The sequence below is a fragment of the Emys orbicularis genome, chromosome 6 (assembly GCF_028017835.1).
Source record: "Emys orbicularis isolate rEmyOrb1 chromosome 6, rEmyOrb1.hap1, whole genome shotgun sequence".
NCBI lineage: Eukaryota > Metazoa > Chordata > Testudines > Emydidae > Emys > Emys orbicularis.
The window spans coordinates 4,987,513-5,008,828 of record NC_088688.1 but is presented as its reverse complement, the minus strand read 5'-3'; the positions used below and the strand labels follow the sequence as shown (position 1 = coordinate 5,008,828).

Below are 21,316 nucleotides of genomic sequence, written 5' to 3'. Positions count from 1 at the left end.
ACATTGTCTCTTTCTCTCTACTCCCCTCCCCGCTCCTCCCTCTTGCCTCCCACCTTCCTCCTTTTCCAAGAGATCCTGCTGCTGGTTCGAGAACCTCTCCCGCTACAGCTCCCACCGTCGCCTTGATGACTAAATTGTGCTACTGAGAACTGCAGGGGGCAGTGTGGAGCCACATGCAGCAGGTGCTTCTGTGACATTGTGCCCCTGGGCGTATTGGGCCTGCTGCCCCAAGGAGCCTGTGCCTTGCCCCCTGCCCCCAGCAGGAGGGAGGGCACCATAAGGCTGGGGTGGGAGAAGAGATGATTGAAAAGTGGAAGGGAAAAAATATAATTGAAACATTTGTTTGTTCCGCAGGTTCTGAAAGGGGAACAAGTTTTCACTCAAAGTTTTATTGAAAACTAGTTTTGAAATTCTTCATTTCCCCCTTTTTCTTGCTGCCTCCCATTTCTCACCCTTTCCACGTTGCCACCGAAAACGGGGGAGGGGAAAGTGCATTAAAAAAAAAGATGAACTGAAAAAATAAAAAATAAAAGACTATTTTTTTGTTTAGTTTTCCTGTTTCAGTGGGGGGGGAGGGGGAATAGAAACTTTTCTGGGGGAAAAAATCCAAAACATTTTCATAAACATTTCCAGTTAGGGAATTTTCCAACCACAAAACAAAAGCCCTAGTCTCAAGGAAGTTGGAAGGGGAGGAGTGCTGATGGGTTTTGTCTTTCCTATTGGCCAGGCCCAGGCATGCTGTCCCCCCACTGATTGGTGCTAAAACTCCTGAGCCTGTGGGTTTATTTCCTGCTCCCCATTTTCTCTTGTTTATTACTTTCAAGGTATAGAAAATGCCTAGATCGTAAACTCTTTGGAGCAGGGCCTCTTTTGTTCCTTGTATTGGGCAGCACCGATAGGGTGACCAGACAGCAAACGTGAAAAATCGGGATGGGGGTGGGGGGTAATAGGAGCCTATATAAGAAAAAGACCCAAAAATTGCGACTGTCCCTATAAAATCGAGAGCAATGGGGCTGCTGGACTATGACTGGAGCTCTCGGGTGCTACTAGAATACAACTCACTCGCTCCCCATTTCCAGCTACCTCCAGGGCCATGTCAGTTAGACAGAAGAAATTATTTTTTTCTCAGTGCTGATCTTTTTTCCATTTCAGGCCTCGGGGCAGCAAAGCCCAGGCTGTACAAAGATCAGCCAAAATATCTTTTCTGAGATCTTATTAAAACCACAGCAGATCGTTTAGGTCACTTGGAAGCCGTTCTGATGGATATTGAAATGACTGATTTATGGCATTTTTAATGGACCTTCAAGCAGCTTAGTATTACGCTGTCGAGCTGCTGATGTCATTAAGAACGATGGAAAAACACTTTGAGACGCTTGTTGCGTAGCTAAGATGGTCAAGCTTATTGTCTTTTCCCACCATCACCCACAAGATGTTTCTGAGGACTTGCTTCTTAACCAGACCTCCGCAAGCTGTGCTGATAGGTCTCGTTGGAAGCCTTGTTTTGTTTTGTTCTGTTCCTTTATTGATAAATTTGACAAAACATTTAAAAAGCGATAGATAGATCTGATTTCTAAAACTCATTAGTTTTTACACAGCCCAATGATGGGGAGGGATAGCTCAGTGGTTTGAGCATTGGCCTGCTAAACCCAAGGTTGTGAGTTCAATCCTTGAGAGGGCCACTTAGAGATCTGGTCCTGCTAATGAAGGCAGGGGGTGTCAAGGGTCCTTCTGAACTCTAGGGTATAGATGTGGGGGACCTGCATGAGAACCTCAAAACTGAATTACCAGCTTAGATCTGGTTTTGCTGCCACCACTCCCAAGTGCTAACTCCCTTCCCTGGGTAGCCTTGAGAGACTTCTTCACCAATTGCCTGGTGAACACCGATCCAAACCCTTGGATCTTAAAACAAGGAAAAATCACTCAGATTCTTAAAAAGAAGGTTTTTAATTAAAGAAAGAAAGGTAAAAATCATCTCTGTAAAATCAGGATGGAAAATAACTACAGGGTAATCAGATTCAAAGAGCCCAGAGGTACCCCCTCTAGCCTTAGGTTCAAAGTTACAGCAAACAGAGATAAACACTCTAGCAAAAGGTACATTTACAAGCTGAGAAAACAAAGATAAACCTAACACGCCTTGCCTGGCTGTTACTTACAAGTTTGAAATATGAGAGACTTGTTCAGAAAGATTTGGAGAGCATGGATTGATGTCTGGTCCCTCTTAGTCCCAAGAGCGAACAACCCCCAAAACAAAGAGCACAAACAAAAGCCTTCCCCCAACCAAGATTTGAAAGTATCTTGTCCCCTTATTGGTCCTTTGGGTCAGGTGTCAGCCAGATTACCTGAGCTTCTTAACCCTTTACAGGTAAAAGGATTTTGGAGTCTCTGGCCAGGAGGGATTTTATAGTATTGTACACAGGAGGGCTGTTACCCTTCCCTTTATAGTTATGACAGGGGGCTGCACTCGATGACCTTTTGGGGTCCCTTCCAGTTCTATGAGATAGGTATATCTCCATATATTGTATTATTAACCACTCAGGCCCAGATCCTCAAAGGAGTTTAGGTTCCTAACCCCCACTGATTTCACAGATCTCTCACCTGACTGAGAGAATTCCACAGAGCAAAGTAAGGGTGTGGTTTGGTGGTCAGAGCACTGGACTGGGATTTAGGAAACCTGGAGTCTATTCTGAGCTGACCTGCACTGCAGTGACCAGCCGGGTGTCCTTTGCTAAGTCCCTTCCCTTCTCTGTGCCTCATTGAGTATGTCTACACTGCAATTAGACACCCGCGACTGGCCCGCCCCAGTTGACTTGGGCTTGCAGGCTCGAGCTAAGGGGCTGTTTAATTATGGTGTAGATGTCTGGGCTTGGGTATCATGTTTAGTCTTGAGAAAGAACAGTGAGAGGAGACCTCGCGGTCTTCAAATATGTTGAAGGCTGTTATAAAGAGATCAGTTGTTCTCTGTGTCCACTGAAGGTAGGACAAGAAGGAATGGACTTAATCTGTAGCAAGGGAGATGTAGGATAGATATTAGGAAATCTTCCTAACTCTAAGGGTAGCTAAACTCTGGAAAGGCTTCCAAGGGAGGTTGTGGAATCTCCGTCATTGGAGGTTTTTAAGAACTGGTTGGACAAACCCCAGTCAGGGTTGGTCTAAGCCAGGGTTTCTCAACCCGTGGATCGGGACCCAAAATTGGGTCTCCAGAATGGTTCAAAGGGTTACATGGCAGCTCCTGTGGCTCCTGTCCCATGGGGGTGGCTGGGCTCACCTCCCTGGTCCAGGCACTGCAACCTCTGGGGTTAGCCACTCAGGTTTAGCCCAGGTGTCATGATGACGGGAGTCTGGGTAGGCCAAATTTGAATGAGCGTGTGTGGCCAAACCTGAGAGGCGCTGCAAACCTGGAGGTTGCAATACCCGGAGCAGAGAGCCAAGCCCAGCCAGTCCTACAGCACAGAAGCTGTAGGAGCCGCCACTATGGGGTGAGTGCCGTGCAGGATCCAACCCCTGCGGGAGACAGGATCCGACCAAAACCACCCAAGGGCCTCCACCACCAGACTAGTTACTGGATTGCGAAAGGCCGTAAACATTTACAAATGGGTCCTGAGCCCCAAAAGATTGAGAACCACTGGTTTAGGTTTACTTGGTCCTGTCTCAGTGCAGGGGGCAGGACTAGATGACCTCTCAAGGGCCCTTCCAGCCCGACATTTCTACGATGAACACATTCCTTCTATTACGGCAACCCCAGTTAAAAACCCACGTACGCTTTCCCCGGAAATCTTCCCTCCCACACTGCTCTCCTTTGAGGTTTCTGTCAAACCCTTTTTCCACTGACAGTGGGACGCACACTCCCCTCTACCCCAATGACACTGCACCTTTTCTCACTGACCCTGAGGTAAACCGGGAGCCACTCCCCTGCAGCTAGTAGAGCTGTGCTAGTGTGAATGAGTGGAGACTGGCCTCCAGCACTGAGAGAAGGAGACACCTGCCGGCGCTGATAGTGCCATACGCCACTCAATGCCTACCTGGCTGAATGGTCCAGCGCCACCTGCGATTCTGCCAGTCAGCAACTGAACCTGCCCTCGGCGAACCCTCAGTCTGATGGGCCGGACCTGTTTGTGTCCTACAACCAAGCTGCTGAATCAGGGCCTACACGGTGAGGCTATAAATAGCTCTCTTGCGGGAGCTTGCGCCTTCCTATTTTAGCAGCTTAATGGCGTTCAGGGAGCAATGTGAAGACAGACAATTAACCTCCATGCTACTAGATGGCTGTGATTACCAGGTCCCCTCAGAAATGATGCATCACTTCTTTGTAACTGGTCCAGGGACGTGCATGCCCCAGCTGCCAGCATGCTCACATTTACTACAGCATGAAGGCAGAGAGATACAGCCAGGGTGGGGAAAATACATCCAGGAATCTACTTGACCAAAAGACAAGAAGCCCGAGATCATTGCGGAGCTTCCAGCCTGAATTCTCTGCTACCTACCCATGTTTCTCCGTAGAGCCCTGTCTGCTTCTCCCCGGTGCTCTAGCTTTGTCTCGTCCCCTCCTCCCAGCTTGGCTGAGCCGAGCCACCTTGCAGCCAAGAGCTCACGGGAACCTTGGCATACCCACGGCTGAGAGAGTGGTATTATAATAACCCTCGCTCAGCTGCCAGTGAACACAATGTACCAGACTGGAGCAGAGCTGCAAGTGAAAGCAGCACGGACAGGGACTCTTCACCGGATTCATTTAGTTGATGATTGTAACATTTCACTCCCGTGCTGTGTCAGGGATCAGAGCCGCAGGACTGAATGGGTTTGGAGGGGACACTACGACTGACTGATTCTCCTGTTCGTATTTCTCCTTGACGAGCCAGAGAAGAACAACACAGTAAGAAACAAAGCTCCTGGCCACAAGGTTTGGCTTCAGGGGCTCATGGAAAATCAGCCCTTTCATCGTTTAAGAAAGAACAGGAGCTCTGAAAAGGGGAATGCCATGGGAACACACCTGCCTGACAGCTTCACCCCGGGGAAGCCGAAGCCGTCCAAGGAGCGGAAGCCAATGATCGGTGCAGTACTTGTCGGGCTCATCTTGTTCATTTCGGCGGTGGTGGCTTGGTGCTACTACATGGCGTCTCTCAGGAAGGCAGAGCGGCTAAAGATGGAATTGATGGACCTGAGGAAGGATGGGTTCATCATCAAAAACCACAACGGGGAGGTGGTCTTCAGACTGGCTTTCCAGTCGGGCACCCTCGACCTGGAGTCCTGCTCGAAAGAAGGGGAAATTTTAACCTGCACCAGGTCGGACAGAGGGAAGCTGAATTTCTTCATTCAGACGGTCAAGCCCAAGGACACGGTGATGTGCTACCGCGTCCGCTGGGAGGAGTTTGTCGTGGACACGGTGGTCGAGCACACCATGTTTTGGGAGGATGCTCACTGGTACGGGGGCTGTGAAATGAGCATCCAGCACTGGCCAATCAGACTCCCAGGGTACCAGGAGCCCATGCCCTTTGTGACGAGCGACGTGTATTCCTTCCGGGGCAGCTTTGGAGGCATCTTGGAAAGGTACTGGCTGTCCTCGAAAGCAGCGGCTATAAAGATCAACGACTTGGTGCCCTTCCACCTGGGGTTTAACGCCAGTGAACGGTCGCTCTTCTTTCAAGCCAGGTATAAGGATTCTCCCTACAAACCTCCCCTTGGGCAGCAGCCTTTCCCGGAGCTGAGCTACCGTGTCTGCGTTGGCTCGGATGTGACCTCCATTCACAAATACATGGTGCGCAGGTACTTTAACAAGCCTTCTAAGATCCCATCAGAAAACGCCTTCCGGTACCCCATCTGGTCTACATGGGCTCTGTACAAAAATGATATTGACCAGGACAAGCTGTTGCGTTTTGCAGAAAAGATTAAAAAGTACCGGTTTAATTGCAGCCATATTGAAATCGACGACACCTACACACAGACTTATGGCGACTTCGACTTTGATCCGGTAAAGTTCCCTAATGTGACAGAAATGTTCAAAACGCTGAAAGAAGAGGGATTTAAAGTTACCCTGTGGACACATCCCTTTATAAACTACAATTCCTCCAATTTTGGAGTGGGGATAGAGCGGCAGCTCTTTATCAAGGAGCTGACGGGGAAACTGCCCGCGATGGTGAAGTGGTGGAACGGCATTGGCGCCATATTGGATTTTACCAATCCCACAGCCAGGGAGTGGTTTCAGAGCCACCTGAAACAACTGCGGTCGAAGTACGGCATAGCGTCCTTTAAATTTGACGCTGGTGAGGTAAGCTACCTTCCAAAGCAGTTCAGCACCTTCAGGCCCTTGTCGGATCCCAGCATCTGGTCCAGACGGTACACGGAAATGGCCATTCCGTTCTATGAGCTCGCCGAAGTGAGGGTCGGCTACCAGTCCCAAAACATCTCGTGCTTCTTCCGCATCATCGATCGCGACTCAGTTTGGGGATATGAGCTTGGCCTCAAGTCCTTGATCCCTACTGTGCTCACCATTAGCATGCTGGGATACCCTTTCATACTACCGGACATGATTGGAGGAAACTTTTTGCCGAACAAGACAGAAGGTGCTGTTGAAATCCCGGACCAGGAGCTATACATCCGCTGGCTGGAGCTTTCGGCCTTCATGCCCTCCATGCAGTTCTCCATTCCCCCCTGGCTCTATGACAAGGAAGTGATTGAGATTGCACAGAAGTTCACAGAGCTGCATGAGTCCCTGGTTGCCCCTCTCCTGTTGGAGCTGGCTGGAGAGGTCACCAATACGGGAGACCCCATCATACGGCCCATCTGGTGGATTTCTCCCAGTGATGAATTCGCTCACAAGATCGACTCCCAGTTCCTCATTGGGGACACCCTCATGGTGGCCCCTGTCCTGGAGCTGGGCAAGCAAGAGCGAGATGTATATCTCCCGGCCGGCAAATGGCGCAGTTACAAAGGGGAGCTGTTTGAGAAGACCCCAGTCCTGTTAACAGACTATCCCATTGACTTGGACGAAGTTGCTTATTTCCTTTGGGTATCATAACAAATGTAGCCATCAGTTTTAAGCTTTGTGAATGGGTGATGGATTGAAAAAACTAGGTAGCTCTGAGTTCCTGAGATAACGTCTCTGTGACGTTCTAAATAATGATCATGATTCCAATTGCACAGAACCATTTTTGTGTGTTAATAAACAGGACAATTAAAATATCTTTGTATATATTTCATCCTTTAAAAGGTCCAGTTCCAAAACTTCGTCCTGGCTATGGTATTATTTATAGATATAACATATAGAAACAAAGAGTCTACTAGGGTTTTTCCCCCAGGCCTAAATGACATTGATGCTCTTTTTTTAAAAGGTACATTAGATGGCTTCCTTTATTCCACACTGACTCTGTTGATCGCATATCTTTATTTTATTTAAAAATTACTTTGTCATTGGCTGAGGAATTGCTCAGAGCAGCGTAGTCCGTTAAAAGTCAACCAGTGACACTCCTGCAGAGACTGGGGCCTTCAGGTTCTTGCCACCACCACATGCGTTTGATGCAGTAGCAAAGGATGGTAACAATCTACTGCAGACTGATTTATCAGAACAAGCAAAAATTAATGTTGGCACTCAGTAACATTGTGGCAATAATTTCCTTCCACTGGGAAATATTAGTGACTGTTATAGATAGTAAAACTAAGCTAGCATACCTTTGGCCCCAATTCAGCAAAGCACTTAAGCACACGCTTAAATCCCATTGACTTCAAAGATTAAATCCCAAAGCCAATGCGTTGCTTAAGTGCTTTGTGGAACAGGAGCTTTTATTATTATGCAGTCTTTTTATATGGGATAGCGCACTGGATTGGAACTCAGGAGACCGAGATTCTATTCCTGGATGAGCCACTGGCCTGCTGGGTGACCCTGACAAGTCACTTCTCTTCCTTTTGCCTCAGGTTCTCCATCTGTAAAAGGGGGATAATGATCGGAACTCCTAAGAGCCAGGAATTATTATTATTAAAAAGTACCACCCCCCTTTCCAATAACTTTGGCAATACTCATTTAACTCCCTTCCCATTCACCATTGAGAATATCCCACAGAAAACAACCAGACCACCTCCCCCATCCACCATGCCCCACTCATGGTTTGGCTCAGCGAGTAGCAGTAGGCCAAGCATCTCTTAGAAGATCTGTCTCCAGCAGCTACGGAGCTTCTCACCTGTCCTCCCCCCACTTAACCCAGTTTAGTGAGTCAGTTTTATTAAGGTACTGTGTTGGCAGGACCTCCCTGGAGTCCATTTAGTTCTGCTACTGCCTTTTGCAATAGCTGGTTCATGCAGCAAAGTTTTCCATCTACAACATCTCTCACCTAAGCTTCCATGGGAGGGGAGTCAAGAACCTTAGAACCCATCAGCAAAGCCCTGCTTGCTTAGAAATCTATTCCTTACTACAAGGTTAAAAACTCGATCCACTCTCCCAGCCTCTCTGGGAGGTGTCTACCCCCCAAAATCCAAGTTTACGTGTAGTTATGGTGAGCTCCCAAGTAAGTGTCACTTGAGGAATTGGGGGTCGGTAGCCTATGCAATTAAAGCTTTGTATGGCAGCACTTTTCCCTTTTCACCAACAGAGGGAGTAGAGAGCTCTTTCTCCTTTGGAGCTTCTGACCATAAGGTTTACACATAGAATATACGCTGGCATTGGTTACATTGATACTAGGGTGACCAGATGTCCCAATTTTATAGGCACAGTCCCAATTTTGGGGGCTTTTTCTTATATAGGCACCTATCACCCCCCACCCCCTGTCCCGATTTTTTACACTTGCTGTCTGGTCACCCTAATTGTAACGTCCCTTTTCTGTTTTACGCTTCAGTTTTGTTATTCCTGAAAAAATAGTAAATAGAATTTATTGTTACAAAAGTGATGCAGGTTTTTGAACTCACAAGGTAAACAAACAGCATGATCTATCTATGGTACATATCTCACCACAGTGTCTGAGCACCTCACAGTCATTAGTGTATTCATCCTCACCCCCTCTCCTCCCGGAATGTGAGATAGAGCAGGGCTATTATCAGTCACACAGGGAGAGGAAGGATGGTCTTGGTGGATGGGGCATTAGCTAGGGGCTTGGAAGATCTGGGTTTGATTCCCTGTTCCGTCACAGAGCCCCTGTGTGACCTTGGGCAAGTCCCTTAATCACTCCGTGCCTCAGTTTCCCCCCATAAAATGGGGATACTAGCACAGCCCTTCCTCATGGGGCAGGGGGCTGTGTGTGAATAAATACATTAAAGGTTGCAAGGTGATGGTGGCCATATAAATCCCGCAGATGGATTAATTCCAGACTATCTAAGCTGAGTGTCCCACAGTCCAGGCTAGCACTCTAACCACTGAACCAGCCTTCCTCTTGTAACACAAAAGATGAACTGCACAGCCAGAGGTGAAAGTAAGCTGGTCTGGTCCGGTACGGCGTACTGGCAAGAGCCGGTGTGCCGTGCCCGACCAGAGCGGCTTCCCCAGGCTGGCGATTTAAAGGGCGGGGGGGGGGGGGCTCCCCGCAGTGGCCTGAGCCCCGGGCCCTTTAAATCGCAACCTGAGCCCTGCTGCTGGAGCCCTGGGGTAGCAGTGACAGGGCTCCATTGGTGATTTAAAGGGCCAGGGGCTCCCGGCCACTGCTACTGCAGCCGGAGCCCCGGGGCCTTTAAATCTTGATTTAAAGGGCCCAGGTATGTAAAGGCCCCACCTCTTCCGGTTGAGGTCACGCCCCCTGCTCCGCACTTCGGTATACCAGTAAGTCCTTTAAGTTACTTTCACCCTTGTGCACAGCCCTTCTCCCGCGTGATTCTCCATTCCCGTGGGCCACACAGCGCTGGTGCTTGGCAGAGGAGCACAGCGGGCGAAATGAGCTCTGGGCTTTAGGGCAGCAGCACCTGGTGCCTCTGTGGGGGTGAACACACCTCCGCTGCCTCTGTGGGGGTGAACACACCTCCCCAATCTCACAGAGGCAGGACCTAGTTAGTGAGGACACCCTATCGGGCAGCTCCGAGCTGCCTGCCATAAGGCCGAGGAAACCCCTGGGTGATGCCTCCTGCAACCTGCCCACTCCTTGCAAAAACCTAGAACATGAACCCATCCCCCGGTGACTGTCCCAACCCCCTTCCAGCCTCTGTACAAACACCGCCGTGTTGAGTGTCAGGGTTGGAAAGGGCAGCACAGAGCCAAGGGCAAAACATTTTTTCTGGGCATTGATTAAAAACAACCCTGAGCCAATTGCACACGCAGTGGTGGGGAAAAATACCGAGAGAGGCCTTTTATCTGAGACCATGAAAGAAAAGCAATTCTACATAACAGACCGACGCTCAGGGCTAAATATAGTTCCTGTGCTTTTGATACCTACTGGACAAAGAAAGGGCTCCTACCAGCACTGCCTGGAGGAGATATACTTCTCTTAACCCCTTCGTTGCAGGCAGCTGTGTCTGGGAACAGAGGCTTTCCCAGAGTAATGTTTCTCAGGACAGGATGTTCAAGTGCAGGGAACACCAGGGTGTACCCGCTGTGCTTGGCAGTGCTAAAGGGGTGTGTGGGGGGGCAGGACTAGGGGGTTGTTTCAGTCACATGAAAGTGGTTTATGTGCAAACCTGTGTAACCCTTCTGCCAGTGGGCGTGGGCAGCAAGAAGGGCCAGGTTCAATATCTCAGGGGGTTCCTTTTCAACAATATAACCAAAACCGGCTCAGGCCCCCACCCGGGAGAATGTCACTCTACCCTCTGGGCACCTCTAAGAGGCCATACTTCCCCTCTCGCAAGCACAGAGTCGGAGGTAGAAAGCGTTTCTAGCATTAATCTGAGAAAACAGCACAAGCGGGATTCAGAAACATAAAAGCATAAGCAAGACACCCTCCCCAGAGTACACTGGGCAGTGTCTTTTGCTTCAGGTTCGTGAGTCCAACACACGAGTTCTTGTAGTATGCCCCCCCGCGCAACTCACAGTTGTTGTGCTGGTCAGCGCAGAGCCAGAGTTCATAGGGACAGCTGCAGGAATTCTCTTCAATTTGTGCCTAGTGAGTGGCTCCAACTCACCCATGCTTCGGACAGGCAGCACTTTGGGGGAGCAGGAGGCCAGCTGATTGGGATGTGGCCAGGTAGATCTGCCTATCTGGGCTCAGCACAAAGCAAAGAGAATTTTACACAACATTGTGCATGTAGCATGAACTGGGCTCCCAGGTGCAGAGTCCCCCCCCAGTGCACCAAGGCCCTCTACTCTCTGAGTCTATGCATTTCTCCTCCCCCCATTCCATCCATCCTCTCTTCCATGTACTGCTGAAGCTCCCTGTCTCCCGGCTACCCCATCCTAGCAGATTAGGTTGGGCTGAGCAGGCTCTGACTGCTGCTGCTTCTTCTCTTACCTTGCTCTGGGTTCCTCCCCCTGCCCCCTCTGGGTCGCTCACTGGAAAGTTGTGGGGAGGGCAGGTGCAGGCTGTGGGGAGGGCAGCTGGAGACTCCTTGGCGAGGCCTGAAATCCAGAGTCTTTAGCCCAAAGCTGCCACAGGTTAGGCAGGTGTGCAATCAGGACACCGTCCCCCTGGCCGTCGTGCTGCTGCCCAGAGCCTAGGGGGACCCTTTTCGAAGGGGCAGTGATCACGGCTGTTGAACTATCCAGCATCCCCAGCAGTAACCTGTCTGGCTCTTCCCTACGCAGTGTATTGCCTGTGGCCACTCTCATGCAGGTGCCCCATCTCGCTCACCACACCTCTGTTTGTGGGTGTGAGGCGCTGGGGCAGCTTCCCGCGCAAGTGACCCCCCAAGCCCATTTATGGGCTGCAGCATGAAGAATCAGGTAGTTGCTTCTTAGCCAAAGCCCCACAGACCTTTGCCTTGTGAGTGATTATAATAAATCGGGATGCAAATGGAGACAACGGCCTTCTAAACCCAATAGCTCTAAGATTTAACCTTCCCCTGGGTTTCCCACATGTATGGTGTGTTGTTATTTCTATTACCACAGCTCTTAGGTGCCCTACTCATTGACCCAGTCCACCACTGTGCTCTACAGCCCCTACCCCAAGGAGCTTACAATTTAAGTATAAATCATAGAATATCAGGGTTGGAAGGGACCTCAGGAGGTCATCTAGTCCAACCCACTGCTCAAAGCAGCACCAATCCCCAGACAGATTTTTGCCCCAGATCCCTAAATGGCCTCCTCAGGGATTGAACTCACAATGCTGGGTTTAGCAGGCCAATGCGCAAACCACTGAGCTATCCCTCTGAGCTGCCTCCTGCCCCCACAAGGGAGAGAGGGAGGCGGGGGGGCTGAGTGGGGCTGGGGGCCGGGACCGAGGTAGGCAGCAGCGTGCCAGTCAAAATCGGCTTGCGTGCCATGTTTGGCACGCGTGCCGTAGGTTGCCGACCCCTGCATTATATAATGACACATGAAGAGAAGGGAGTTATCTCACAAGTGGAGAACCAGTGTTGATAGGGCCAATTCCATCAGGGAGGATGTGGTCCACTCCCAATAATAGATGAGGAGGTGTCAATTCCAGGAGAGGCAAAGCAGCTTTTGTAATGAGCCAGCCACTCCCAGTCCCTGTTCAAGCCCAAATTAATGGTGTTAAATTTGCAAATGAATTTTAGTTCTGCTGTACAGCTTATGTCTCACCCTCAGGAAGGCTTTCCCTTGATACTCCACCTACATTTTCCCTTTCCTAACTTAATCCTGTTGCTTCCACTTAGATGCCCCTGTAACACACTCAGCAATTCCCATTCTTCTACAACCTTTGCAGCCTTCAAATATTCAACGACGATGATCATCTCCCACCTCCACTGGGCCCAGCCTCGCAGGTCTCACCCACAGGAGTGCTCCGACTGAAGTCAATGGATGATGCAGGGGAACAAGAGCTGCTGAATTAAGGCTTTAGTCATCATCTCTGAGCCAAGATATACATATTCAGCCCTTCTAACCTTTCCTCACGCATCATTTCATTCAGCCACCTCTGTCTTTCACTTTGCTATGCCCTGAATTCCTTTCTGTTTCAGTTAATGAGGTGTCCATAACAGGAGAGATGGCCGGGGCTATGGAGTAGGGCACTGGATTGCGATTCAAGAGATCTGGATTCTGTTACCAGCTCTGCTACTGTCCTGCTGGGTGACCACGGGCAGGGCGCTATGCCTCTCTGTGCCCACCCTTTGCCTGCCTTGTCATTCAGACTGTCAGCTCTTCGGGGAAGGGACCATTTCTCACTATCTGCATTTGTACAGCACAATACCCCCTCACCTAGGGCCGCTATGTGCTCCTGTAATACTAAGAGAAGGTTTAGCTATACCAGATCCAGATAGAGCAGGACTTACTCCCAGCTCTGTGCTGTATACACAGCCCCAAATCACACCCATCCATTCTGCAGCCACCTCCTCCTTCAAACCCAGCTGTAATTTACCACCCACTCTCAGCCCTGCGTCTCTTTCAGCTCCATTACTTTCCAGGTTCATGCTTCCCATTAAAGAGCTCCAGTCGGGAGCATGCACTGGGGGGTTGTGTAAACAAACTGACTGCAGCGTTACCCTTTTCAATATAATGGCAGTTGGTCTTGGTGTATGGGGTCACTCACACTGAAGGAAGGAGGCAAAGTCAAGGGGTTGAAAGTGTCTTTTATTCAAAATGAATAGTTTGAAACATGACACATCAGTGATCATGTGACCCCCCCAAAGTCAATGTTAAACAAAATGCAAACATTTCCCTCTCTTTTTGGTTAGTGTGGAACAAGGCAGGGCCAAGTTTCATACCAAAACAAGTAAGAAAAGTCAGGAGGGAAACACTATTTGCAGCAAAGGAGCTCTGCACAGGTTCTTAAATTAAAGTTTAATCATCATCTACTCTTCGTGTAGATCTCAGTTTTGAAATTTGACAGCCAGCATTGCAGGGAGCATATGTACTGGGGCTGGATTGGTGGCATAAGTGAATTGTGTTGTTTCGCACCAAATAGATGCCACGTTCTTTTCCCAGCGCTCCGCTGTAAGTGAAACCTGTCATGTTAAAATAGAAAATGCACCCTGTGCTGTAAATAAGCAAGTGGTTAGGTCCCCAAATGATTTTCTGGACTGTTATTGTGAATCAGAGAAATAGCCTCTCTTCTTTCTTTACCAGAGATATGGTCCTCAACTGAGCAAGGTACTTCAGTGTGGGCCGAGCTTTAAGCCGGTAAATAGTCCCATTAAAGACAAGTGCATGCTTTGATACGTTGCTGAATCCTGGACATGGTGCATTCTCTGGGCTACATTCTGCTCTCACTTTCACCAGTGTTGAATAATTCCAGCGTCAGCTGGGCTATTCCATAGTCACACAATGGAATTGGGAGCAAAATTGTCTCTCTTCTTTCCCTTTGCTCTGTTGATCTTCCAAAAGAAAAGGGCACATGGAACTTCCCCTTATCCCGTGGGAGAAGGATCTTCTATAGGCCAGCCCTAAACGTACATCTTTCCTTGACTGCAGAGCTCACAAGAAGGAAAAAAACCCTCCGACAAAGCAAACAGATCTATAGTTTAGGACGGACCATTTATACATCAAGCCCTGACCCCTGAGAGATTAAAGGGGGGGGAAGGAGGAGGAGGGAAGGAAAACAAGCCTGATTCTCTGAGGCTTTTACATTTTAAAAAGAGCAATTAAAAAGGGCTTGTGATTCAGCTTTAATTTTATAGAATGTCAGGTGTGAAAGTAACCTACAACCTACATTCATCACTGCTGATGCAATTGTTCCCACAAAGTTGTTGCAGATGGACCTAGTTAGTTAAAATGCCCTTTATCCTCCCAAAGCTATTTCAGTTAACAGGAGAGTTGCGTTGTTTCTTCAGTAATTAAGAGAGTAAGGCCTGGTCTACACTAACCCCCAAATTCGAACTAAGGTACGCAACTTCAGCTACGTGAATAACGTAGCTGAAGTCGACATACCTTAGTTCGAACTTACCGCGGTTCAGACGCGGTCCACACACGGCAGGCAGGCTCCCCGTCGACTCCGCGGTACTCCTCTCGCCGAGCTGGAGTACCGCAGTCGACGGCGAGCGCTTCCGGGATCGATTTATCGCGTCCAGACCAGACGCGATAAATCGAACCCGGAACTTCGATTGCCAGCCGTCGAACTACCGCGGTAGTGTAGACCTGGCCTTAGAAAACTGGTTAAAACGAACATTAGAATCTGACTTGCAAAGGCATGTGCAGATTTACAGCATTGTGCAAAACCAATACAGTTGTGCAGGATTCAAATAAAATAATACTACAAACATAATCTGGGCCATCCCTGCATCAGGTCCAACTGCAGTTCAGCCATTCCCAGAGGCAAGGATAGACAGACATTTGGGTGGCAAATCTGAACCAGTCCACCCAACTCCATCACCACAGGTATTTCCTTGACCCTGGGTTTTGGGCAGTTACCCACCTTACAAGCCTAGAACAATCTGGGTCACTTCATCCCTTTTAGTGGTACAGTAAGTAGAATTCAAGCCCAGGACATTCTAGTGTGGAACACTTGCATTCGGAGAGGATCCAGATCAATCCATTCCCCCAGTCCCTCCTAGTTCAGAGCAGGGAAGTGGAACTTCAAGACAGACACCTTTTTGGCCCCCATCAGGTTGCTCAGTGTCATTAAGGAGCTGAGCGACTTCCCATTTTGTTGCAGTGGTAGGAGAAGGCAGGCTGCTAAACGAATTCTACATAGCAATGCTGAGGCTCCTCTCAACACCAGTTTTGCACAGGACGGAGGTTGCCACAGAACCTGGGGATGTATTTGTGCTGCGGTCCAGCTGCGTGCGACACAGGTTTAACCGTTTCTTCTGTAGTTTCCTAGCAGCTGTTTCACTTTGTCTCCCAGCCGCTGTGGCATTTGGTGGAGAAATAAGGATGCTCACGTTACTAACGTTTCTTCCTAAACAGTTAAATTAAATAGTTCAACTTTCAATAATAAAATTCTTTCCTTTGAAGGGGAGGATGTGTCTATAGGAAACTTGGATGTATCTAAGCCGTGATGAGTTTTCTGGTTAAGTTCCTTTGTAGCCTTCACAACAGTGGCCCAATTAAGCATCTAATACCGTCTTTGCACAACCACAAGGATCCAGTTCCATTAAACAGAGACTTGACATACTATTGCTCACATTCTCACTCCCTAGTCAACCTCTACACAACGAAGAGGCAGTTACAAAGCACCCTGGAATTCCAGCTGCTAGTTAATTCTGGGTGTTCTACCTTTGGGAGCAGCCTGTGGTTAATTCAGGTATCCAATGACACAGAGGCCTTGGTTCTACCTTCTGTTGCATTTCTGCAACCCCATTGCTTCAACGGTGGCAGGAAACAAAAAGTGCAACAATCTTATGGAGAGGTTCAAATGTTTCCTGCCACCACCCATGAAAACTTTTCATTGAAGAGTTCCCCGGCCAACTGGAACCTCTGGAACAGAGATTTGTGCAGCTGAAGTCTTCAAGCTCACACTGAAAGCAGAGCCAGGCATGTTCTCCCTCTTCAGGATTCCCTCCCGCACCCATACCCCAGCTTTTCTGCACTGAAGACAGCTGTTTTGTAGGGGCACTGTCATGTCTGTCAGTCCTCTCGGATAAAGGGAGGGTTGGCTCATTTCACCAGTCAATATAGCAAAACCCCATGCTAGCAGATGCCAAAATTTTAATGGTGCAAGGCTGCTGTGGTCAATTTGCCCTGTACTCAGGATCTCTGATCTTATCCAGAGGCTGTAGCAAAGCCGCCCTCCCAAGAATCTTTCCCCAAAACTATGAATACATCTAACCAAAGGAAAAAACCCCCACAAGAGTTGAAAATGAGGCACAGTCAGGAGTCCTCCAAGACATAGTCTTGACATATTTTCAGTGCTCAAATCAGTTTGTTACATTTCAAGTCGCACCATGAAGGAGTGGGTCTAACCTGGGGCATCCAAACTTTGCAAGAGCAAGTTGCTAATGTAGCCTTCGGGATGAGCTCAGGCCGAGCACCTACTTTGCACATTTAAGCTCAAACCACTTGAATTAGAGACAGAGCACATGGCATTCGCTTGCACCTGCATCTTCCCTGATAGGAGACTAGAATTGGGTGGCTGCTGGAATTCACCAGCAGCAACTCAGCTCTATCCTTGCCTTGCAGTCCCAGGGCCAAATCCTGCTAAGAATGAACTCAGAGGCATCACTCCCATTGACTTCAATGGTGCAAGATCAAGCCCCTAGGACGACAGTGACTGCTATCTCAGCCAACCCCAGGCACTGAACCGGGGACTTCCAGAGCAAACACCACAAGTCTCTGCAGCTTGAGATAGAGAGATTGGCTTCGTAGGAGGGGCAGCGGTAGACTCACATCCTCTATGGCTCAGGTGCAGAGGACAATGGGTAACACACACTCACAGGTAGGTTAGAATTGCATTTTACCTTCGGGGCAAAACTTCAGATTTCCTACTTCTAGCATGACAGTAAATTACATGGGGCCCAGTTTTCCAAAGTGCTCAGCACTCAACGGCTTCCACTGAGCCACTTCATTTAGATGCCTGCGTGAGAGCTAGTGAGCGTTGGGCTTTTTAAAAATAGCAACAAACAAAGAAAAACTGGTCCAAGAAACTTTAGACAAAATTGAGACAGTTAAAAGAGCCTGCCATGCAATACTAGCTTAATTGGACTATGAATACCATAACCTTTCCTTGGAAAGGATGAAAAAGCCCCATCGACACAGCCCTGTTCAGTGCAAACATCATTGCTTTTCATATGGAGACGTTGGTCGGCAGCAAACCTGGTGGATCCGTTTGTGCGCGGCGGGCAGGCACCTGCAGTCTCTGGGGAGTGTCACATGCACCTTTTGAGAGGTTATTTTGCTTCTGGCAATTCCTCTGACAAATAGCTGCAAGCACATCTTTCAAAGGGGAAAGAGAAGTATCTGCAGGGTAGGTGTGTAACAAAGAAATCCATTTGACTCCCTTGAAAGAAAATACACAGTACAAATGTTGTTGCTCAATGGGGAACAGTGTTAACAGCAGAGTCAGTGCTCTAGGAGGAGACCCTTCCAGTAGATATTAGCAACGGGCTAGGACGGACTAATGCAGCCTGCCCAGGTAAGTAACATACAGTTAAAATACTTGCAGGTAAGTCGAATAGCCTGGCCAGCCTGGTACTCGAGAGAGATGGGGGGGTTGGGCATTTGAGGTCCAGTCCAATGCTGGACTAAGGAATAAAATATATAGCTAGATTTATCCTCTTAAAAAAGTCATTTGAAAATAATATTTGCCACATTATAAAATGTAAGGCTGGTTGTGCTGTAGTAACCCATTGCTTCCCGTGTTCGAGTCATTCCTTGTTCCCTTCCAACATTGCTTTCACCCCTGGGATCAGGGCAGTCCTCCCTTTGTTCAGCTGCAGACCATCTTGGCAACTTGCAACAACTCCAAGACTGCATTTCATTTGCATTAAAACAGCAGATTGCAGCTGCACCTGCTTTGGGGAGAGGCGTGGCCCAGAAACTACAGGCCCCAGCATGCACTGCTCCCTGTTGAAGCACACAGCCTTTCATTGAGATCAAGATGGAGCATTGCACTATGGGATTTGGATTCATAGGCTGCACCTAGAAGAGGGGGGCCTAAGGCAAATATTGTAGGCCCCCCAGGGGCCATGTTTCTAAAGGAGAAATAAAATAATAATAATAATAAAAAACAACCCACATGCTGCCCAGCTAAAAACCAAGGGTTGCTTTTCCCTCTTGAGCTCAGAGATTTGAAAAGGCCTTGCCTTCCTGTATGCATCTTGTGATGCTATTATCCCTTCTGCATTTATAGATACCACAGCCCAAACTGGAGCATCTCTTATGGACAAGATATAGGGTATTTAAAAAACAAACAAAGTCCTGTTAATTTCCCATTCCCCTCCAGCACCACCACCCCCCCGAAAGAAATGTACGGTGCATTTAGAATTGTTATTTGTTTTAAGATCCTAAAGTAAGGCATGGTTATCACAAAGATTAGAGCGGATGGAGGAGTCTGTTAAGATACCCAGAGGAAATAAGCAACTTCGTCCAAGTCAACGGGATAGTCTGTTAACAGGACTGGGGTCTTCTCAAACAGCTCCCCTTTGTAACTGCGCCATTTGCCGGCCGGGAGGTACACATCTCGCTCTTGCTTGCCCAGCTCCAGGACAGGGGCCACCATGAGGGTGTCCCCAATGAGGAACTGGGAGTCGATCTTGTGAGCGAATTCATCACTGGGAGAAATCCACCAGATGGGCCGTATGATGGGGTCTCCCGTGTCGGTGACCTCTCCAGCCAGTTCCAACAGGAGAGGGGCAACCAGGGACTCATGCAGCTCTGTGAACTTCTGTGCAATCTCAATCACTTCCTTGTCATAGAGCCAGGGGGGAATGGAGAACTGCATGGAGGGCATGAAGGCTGACAGCTCCAGCCAGCGGATGTATAGCTCCTGGTCCGGGATTTCAACAGCACCTTCTGTCTTGTTGGGGAAAATATTCCCACCAATCATGTCAGCTGAAATGAAAGGGTATCCCAGCATGCTAATGGTGAGCACGGTAGGGATCAGGGACTTGAGGCCAAGCTCATATCCCCAAACTGAGTCGCGATCGATGATGCGGAAGAAGCACGAGATGTTTTGGGACTGGTAGCCGACCCTCACTTCGGCGAGCTCATAGAACGGAATGGCCATTTCCGTGTACCGTCTGGACCAGATGCTGGGATCCGACAAGGGCCTGAAGGTGCTGAACTGCTTTGGAAGGTAGCTTACCTCACCAGCGTCAAATTTAAAGGACGCTATGCCGTACTTCGACCGCAGTTGTTTCAGGTGGCTCTGAAACCACTCCCTGGCTGTGGGATTGGTAAAATCCAATATGGCGCCAATGCCGTTCCACCACTTCACCATCGCGGGCAGTTTCCCCGTCGGCTCCTTGATAAAGAGCTGCCGCTCTATCCCCACTCCAAAATTGGAGGAATTGTAGTTTATAAAGGGATGTGTCCACAGGGTAACTTTAAATCCTTCTTCTTTCAGCGTTTTGAACATTTCTGTCACATTAGGGAACTTTACCGGATCAAAGTCGAAGTCGCCATAAGTCTGTGTGTAGGTGTCGTCGATTTCAATATGGCTGCAATTAAACCGGTACTTTTTAATCTTTTCTGCAAAACGCAACAGCTTGTCCTGGTCAATATCATTTTTGTACAGAGCCCATGTAGACCAGATGGGGTACCGGAAGGCGTTTTCTGATGGGATCTTAGAAGGCTTGTTAAAGTACCTGCGCACCATGTATTTGTGAATGGAGGTCACATCCGAGCCAACGCAGACACGGTAGCTCAGCTCCGGGAAAGGCTGCTGCCCAAGGGGAGGTTTGTAGGGAGAATCCTTATACCTGGCTTGAAAGAAGAGCGACCGTTCACTGGCGTTAAACCCCAGGTGGAAGGGCACCGAGTCGTTGATCTTTATAGCCGCCGCTTTCGAGGACAGCCAGTACCTTTCCAAGATGCCTCCAAAGCTGCCCCGGAAGGAATACACGTCGCTCGTCACAAAGGGCATGGGCTCCTGGTACCCTGGGAGTCTGATTGGCCAGTGCTGGACGCTCATTTCACAGCCCCCGTACCAGTGAGCGTCCTCCCAAAACATGGTGTGCTCGACCACCGTGTCCACCACAAACTCCTCCCAGCGGACACGGTAGCACATCACCGTGTCCTTGGGCTTGACCGTCTGAATGAAGAAATTCAGCTTCCCTCTGTCCGACCTGGTGCAGGTTAAAATTTCCCCTTCTTTCGAGCAGGACTCCAGGTCGAGGGTGCCCGACTGGAAGGCCAGTCTGAAGACCACCTCCCCGTTGTGGTTTTTGATGATGAACCCATCCTTCCTCAGGTCCATTAATTCCGTCTTTAGCCGCTCCGCCTTCCTGAGAGACGCCGTGTAGTAGCACCAAGCCACCACTGCCGAAATGAACAAGATGAGCCCGACAAGTACTGCACCGATCATTGGCTTCAGCTCCTTGGACGGCTTCGGCTTCACTGGGTTGAAGCTTTCAGGCAGGAATGTGTACATGATGCTATTCTTTCTGAAGCACTCACTCCTAAACAACAACAAGACGGCTGATTTTACACAAAGCCAAAAACGGTTAGTTACTTTTGGTAGAGTTCTTGTCAGGCTCTCAAATAAAGGAAAGGAACAGTGGTGTATGCAGCTGTCATTTCTTCTCCAGATCCCTTCAACTCCTGAACAGTGGTGTCTGAAACAGAATGGGGAAAAATACGTGTAAGCATCCTCTAAGTCAAATATATTACAGTAGAACATAGAGACCAAGCAATAATGGGGCCCGTTTACGCCAGGCGCTGTACAAATGGAGTAGCAGGCAGCCCCTGTCTGTTTAGATTGTTAGCTCTTCA

At 48.9% G+C, this 21,316-nt stretch overlaps 2 protein-coding genes across 2 annotated transcripts; one reads left to right on the top strand and one right to left on the bottom strand.

Annotated features, from left to right (window-relative positions):
* Nucleotides 1–4,912: 4,912 nt before the first annotated feature.
* Nucleotides 4,913–7,009, top strand: LOC135880709 (myogenesis-regulating glycosidase-like). Its single transcript, XM_065407066.1, has one exon. The coding sequence runs from the start codon at nucleotides 4,913–4,915 to the stop codon at nucleotides 7,007–7,009; it is 2,097 nt and encodes a 698-aa protein (XP_065263138.1).
* Nucleotides 7,010–18,938: 11,929 nt separating this feature from the next.
* Nucleotides 18,939–20,975, bottom strand: MYORG (myogenesis regulating glycosidase (putative)). Its single transcript, XM_065407065.1, has one exon. It carries the CDS (start codon nucleotides 20,973–20,975, stop codon nucleotides 18,939–18,941), a length of 2,037 nt encoding a protein of 678 aa, XP_065263137.1.
* Between the last annotated feature and the right edge of the window lie 341 nt (nucleotides 20,976–21,316).

What these genes read in the sequence shown, in the direction of transcription:
- MYORG (XM_065407065.1), bottom strand. Translation starts at nt 20,975, where the DNA reads ATGTACACATTCCTGCCTGAAAGCTTCAACCCAGTGAAGCCGAAGCCG.
- LOC135880709 (XM_065407066.1), top strand. Translation starts at nt 4,913, where the DNA reads ATGGAAAATCAGCCCTTTCATCGTTTAAGAAAGAACAGGAGCTCTGAA.